Below are 6000 nucleotides of genomic sequence, written 5' to 3' on the forward strand. Positions count from 1 at the left end.
TTTGGGAAGATACACCAACAAGTATAGCTATATCCTATCCTCATTAGCCTGTATTCTTCTTCTTCTTCTTCTTCTTCTTCTTCTTCTCCTTCTCCTTCTCCTTCTCCTTCTCCTTCTCCTTCTCCTTCTCCTTCTCCTTCTCCTTCTCCTTCTCCTTCTCCTTCTCCTTCTCCTTCTCCTTCTCCTTCTCCTTCTTCATTTGAGCATATTTAAATGTTGGTAGTGCAAACCATAGTGGCAGAGAATTAATGTTACAAAGCAGAAAAAGATTAATTTAATTCACACTATGTGATTTGGAACATGAGTTGAAAGAGTCCTGGATGAGATAGGGGAAGCCTCTTGCATTATAACAAGAAGAAAAGATAGGTGTGGATGGAGCTGAGTTTGAAGGTTTGGTTGCAAAAAGTTGAAGTTCTATTCTGATGGCTTCTATTTTCTCTGACATAGAGGCAAAATTATGACTAAAGGCAGCAGTAGTAGCAGTTTTGAGAGAAATATGTAGTATTTGAAATAGCCACCATGGGGAATGGAAGAAAATGCTGACAAGGAAAGTAGCTTGCTGGGAGGGTCGAAGTTCTTGACCTTGAATTTACAGTGGCACCAATCTGTGAGACTTGTGATCTTTTCCAGCAGCATTCCATATGCTAGATACTAGGACAGCAAAGAATTGTAATTGAAATCACATGATATTGGGGTTTTGCCAGGTGAGTTCAGTGGATGTTAGCACGTGAACACTTGAAGTGATGAAGTATGGAGTCTTAAGTTGAGCAGGAAGGAAGTAAATCAGTCAGGGGCTGATAGTTCAATGACTGGCACACATTCGGTATTTAGAGGTCAGGAAAAGTGAAGGAGTTTGTGACCTTATTTTCCTAAGGTGTTACAGAGATCTTAATAGGAACAAAATGGGGTTTGGGTAGAATGTCTGAATTTGTTTTTAGAGAAAGAACATTTCTGACTGTAATAATGAGAGTAGAAAAAGTCAGTGGAGATGAGAAAGACAAATGTGCAATAAAGTTGCTAAGCTGCTGCAGGTCTCAGGATGGATAGAAAAACTGAACTGGATGCTAGTTGTTCACTGACTAAGCAATAATGGTGGATAGTAGATGGTGCATGGTATGGTCTGGATCTGAGAGGAGCAGGGGGTTTTGCACAAGGATACCATTCCTATTTTACAGAACTATTTGGGTTACAATAGAAAATTGAATCTTCGTTTGAAAGTTCTTCAGGGAGAGCAAAGTTTCATTTAAGCCCCCAAAGGGGGAAATAATTCATTGAAGAGGATATGGACAACTTTGTTGACCAGCGAACCATGGGAAAGTGTGAACACAGCAGCAGTAGGAATCTGGTTCCAGAAAATGAACATGATATGGAAACAGAATATGGGAGATGACAGATGACTGAAAAGCTTATTAAATATTATCCTTGGAATGTTCTCAATGTGGATGGAAGTTACAAGTTTACAATTGTTTTTCCTCTGCAGTCAATGGGAAGACACAACAAGATAAATGAAGGTTGCAATTTAATGTTGTAGTATTGCAAGTCATCAGAAGAAACAAATTTTTAAAAAGAACCTAAACTCAAATTGCCCATAAATGTAAAAGGAGGGCTGCAATTGTGGTTCAGTGGCAGAGCACTTGCCTAGTATGCATAAGGCACTGGGTTCAATCCTCATAAAAATAAATAAAATAAAGGTTGTGTCCATCTCCAACTAAAAAAAAAATTTTTTTTGAAAAAAAGAAAATAAAATAGTGTCCCTATGAGGGGAAAAAGTATTTCAATACAGGGTAAAATAATTGAACAAATGAAATAAAAAGATATAGACAAAATTAAATTCTTAAATGTATTTTATATAATGAACTTATCACTCCAAATTATGATTTAAGAATTTCTCCTCATAAATTGCCATTAACTTTTTTGTGTTTATCCTATTTCTTTCTAGCTGCTTACTTTAAATAACAATTGATTTGTGTTCCATTGGAGATGGTATATCCTGTACTATGTTGTAATCCAAAATCTTAAAATGGTATTTATATGAATCTAATACACATCTGAACGCAAGAAAAGCCAGAGAAAGTAAATACAAATGTATACACTTTTTAATAAGCTAAAACTTTTTAAAAAGTTTTTTAAAAGATTTAAAGTGGATTAGCACAAAGTTATCTTTGTTATATGTGGTAATTTTTGATGCTGCCTTGTGTTTTTCCTATCAGATTCTGATTTTTTTTTAGAAAAGTATATGTATGTGGTTATCAATTGGCAAGACACCTATTTATATTGAGGGCAGCAGGAATGATGGAGAGTGTTGTTGTAAAAGAACAATCTTACATATTTGCTTCCTGATTCATTTAGTTGTTTACAAGTCTAAAAATTATACTGTTAGATTTGAGGACTTCATAGTAACAAAGCAACTTGAGAACTTCACAGTAACAAAGCAAAGAAATAGAATGTAGTAAAGTTTTTATAAATAAATACGTTTAAGTTTCTTACGGTTTAAAATCAGTCCTTTTATTAAAGAAAACTGTTTTGCATAAACTATGCTATAGTAACACAAATAGATTACTAAAAAAATTAAGGAATCCTACCATAAATGAATTTTGGAGTATTTTCATTTGTTTATGCCCTCTTCTAGTATGGTCCGGTCCGTTGGACAAACATTTCTCTATAGCTATCACAACATAGTTGCAATTCTTTGTTCTCCTTTTCACCTTAATATTATATTTAAATGCTTTTGCATCTCTAATATGCATGGCTTCATATTGATTATTTTGTATATGTAATATTCTATTGAATTGTAAAATTTAGAGGTTCCACTACTGTTGGGATTTAGTTGTTTCATCTTAGCTTTTTCTGAACTTTTTGTTTTCACCCAAGTTAAAAAAAAAAAAAAAAAAAAGTCACCAATAAACAACATTAAGTCCATTTTACTTTGTCGCTTTAGGTTTATCACCTAAATACCTAAACTCATTGATGGCAATGTGCCTGGAGAGAGATACAAATGCCACTTCCCTTCTTTGTCAGTAATTAAAAGTAATCTACTATATTTGTTTCCTTTCTTAATCCTCTTTTAAAAAGATCTTTTCAACTAAAGCTATTTAGAAATAATGTTTATAAAAATTATTTTTATAGGTACTTTATTGCTTATAAATTTAGGAGTTTTTTTAAAAGAGTTGGATGAAAGAAAACACAAAAATACAATAGTATTATGATTTAATAACCATACCTTTTGTGTCTTTCTGCATGAGACAAAAAGGTTTTTTTTATTTAACTATTTTTAGTTGTCTTATCACTATTAATGATAGCAGGATTATTTTGGCAGCATTTTTATGCCATTTGGAAAGGTTTGGTATTCTTCAGAGAGGTACTGTTACACTGGAACAATTAATTTTTAGTCCAATATTAGGTACCACAACAGCCATACAATCTCATTTGAGCTATTTTTAAATGTATTTCATAAGCAGTATCTGTAGTTCCCTGTCCAATTTTTTAAAAAATTATTTGATATGTCAGTCATTTGCTTAGAAACTTTTTTAGAAAGTGTATTACAAAATGATAGGCAAAAACATTAATTGGTGATGGTCTAATAAATAAGAGCATGCAATTACTGAATCTTGAAAAGGCTGTTCTTGCATGGATGATTATTTTTGCAGAATTGAATATTTAAGGCTTTAATTTTATACTTATTGCTAGATCATTATATCTAATTATTTTGACCATTTATTCAAATAATAAACCTCCAGTCTGAATATTTATAGTGAAAAATGAGTTTGAAGAAAGGAAAATAATTATATGTCTCTCTCTCTCTCTGCTATTTTATTCTGCCTGCCATCAGAGTATAAAAATATACATCCACATCGTCTGTTGAATCGTATTCTTGGATCATACAGATTTAGTTACAATACGCTTACAGGTCAACCACTGCTAAAAGACTGAAAAGAATGAAAACTACAAATGAGGACAGATGAGCTCTGCGTTTATGTAATGATAGAACAGGTGTTTGGAAGATAAACAATGTTCAGAAGCAAAGAAGATTTAAATACTTTTGCATCTCTAATTACTTTATTCTGATTATTAGACAAAAAGCAAATAGCTTTCAAATGAAATCTAAACTTTCTGTAGTGTAATTGAAATACAGAATGTTGATTAGCTCTAACTTTGTTTCTTTTCTTTTTTCTTTCTTTTTTTTAAGAAAAGTAAACTTTATGGAAAAATAAGAAAACAAGTTTTTAATGAAATGTGTTCTTAGCATCATTTTTGAAAAGCTAGTGTCAAGGATAGCATGATACATTTGATAGCACTATAAGATTATTTAGTGTTACGTGTGAATTATTTTGCATGTGCTTCCCAGAATCATACAAAGCTGAGCAATCCAGAGGTAAGAATGCTGACATGTTATCTGTTTTTGTTTATAGGACGGTGAACTTTGACATAATAAAATACTTGTATGATTTCTTGTGAAAACAAGCTTCAAAGCCATATGGACACTGTGACAATGACTAAGCCAAGCTGTGTTCATCCAACTACTTAGCTGGCCAGGGAAAGGAGTTCTTTGGCTCTATTGGATTTGTCCAAACAGGTGCTGGCCCAGCATGGAATCTGATGAAAATATTCTGATTGGTCTGGGTGAATATGAGCAGAAGACTATTTACCAGGGACCCTGGAGTATTTGGAAGCAACGTGTTAATTATAAACAGCAGGGTTTGAGCACAATCTGTTCTACTCTTAATGATGTTATCTTAACACTGAAATTGCCTGAAACCCATTTACTTAGGACTACGTTTTGCTCTGTGAACTATCCCCTGCGCTTTGAATGTGCCAGCAGCCCTTGTTTATATGCCCAGTCTTTTCACTTCCTCTCCACAGGAGCCTCTGCAGTTGCTTGCCAAAGCAGATTTCCTAAGGCCACTGTTTTAAAAGATCATAGTTGCAAAATAAAATAAATACAAGTTCTTTTTAAAAATCCATGCTTGTATTCTCTTTTCACAATGATACTCTCAAACGTCAAGGTAGTGTGATCAGATGTAGACCAGTTTTCCATCCTCAAGCCTACTAAGTATCTTCACTCTACTTGTATAATGTTTATCTGGTCACTCTTTTTAATTAACTACCCAACCTAGCTTTTTATCAGCATATGGTTTTCTTCTTTTTTCTTCTTCCATTTTAATCATTGGTTTTTAAGAGTTCCACAGTATTTTTTTTTTTTCACGTTTTATCAGTTGTGAACCTTGGTTCTGATTTTCTTATCTGTTCATGTTTTTGAAGAAGTTTTCTCTTAGCATTTGAATGCTTGAAAATTGTTTTAAGCTGATTTAAACTGCTCAATTATAGAGTCTAGTTTAAATTTCAGTGGTATTTTATTCCTCCGTTTCTTTTTGGAAGAAAAATTCTCATAGTGGGTATTCCTTGATAGAAGCCTTTTTATGTAGTGCTTATCTGACAGACTCTGGTTAAAAGAAAGAAGCAGTTTTGTATCCACTTAAAGGTAATGAATAGCGAGAAAAGGAATGGAATTCCTTTTTGCCTCCCTATGTAATGTAGCAAGGGAATACTTTTCAGCCGAAGAGTGGCATCCACAACTAGTGGATAAGAGCATCCTCACTCAGAGTCTTTCTTCCACAGAAAATGGTAACGTTAGGAACCAGAACCATGTGTAGTGGGGCTTCAGGTTTAGGTTTCCCCCATGTTGACACTTGTATCTCATCAAAGTAGCAGTGATGTTTATAGCCAACTCAAGGAAGAACAGTGCCACTGGAACAGTTCTTGTCCCTCATATTTTGCTATGCAGACACATGTTTGCTGTGAAGCCTGTCATAGGCTTATCTGAATTTTGAGAAAAAACTCTGAGTGGGGGAGAGTATCAATAGAAAACTGGGGATACGGACAGAAAGGAGGCAAAATTTCCCCAAAGTGACTGTCATTTTAGGGTTTCATTGCTGATTGCCTGTTTCCTGCCCAAAGTATTTTCCTTCCTATACCACCCCTCCCATGATGCCAGCCCCAGGT

General features: G+C 34.0%; 1 protein-coding gene across 1 annotated transcript in view; it reads left to right on the forward strand.

The window, feature by feature from the left end:
- The window catches only part of Orc5 (origin recognition complex subunit 5), a 67890-nt gene extending 62931 nt beyond the window's left edge, over positions 1-4959 (forward strand). Inside the window, exon 14 of the mRNA XM_076862435.1 lies at positions 4410-4959. Within this exon, the coding sequence (XP_076718550.1) occupies positions 4410-4455 (46 nt within the window). The 3' untranslated portion in view covers positions 4456-4959. The remainder of the gene's footprint in view (positions 1-4409) is intronic.
- Positions 4960-6000: the final 1041 nt, after the last annotated feature.

Source organism: Callospermophilus lateralis, chromosome 1 (assembly GCF_048772815.1).
Source record: "Callospermophilus lateralis isolate mCalLat2 chromosome 1, mCalLat2.hap1, whole genome shotgun sequence".
NCBI classification, from domain to species: Eukaryota; Metazoa; Chordata; class Mammalia; order Rodentia; family Sciuridae; genus Callospermophilus; species Callospermophilus lateralis.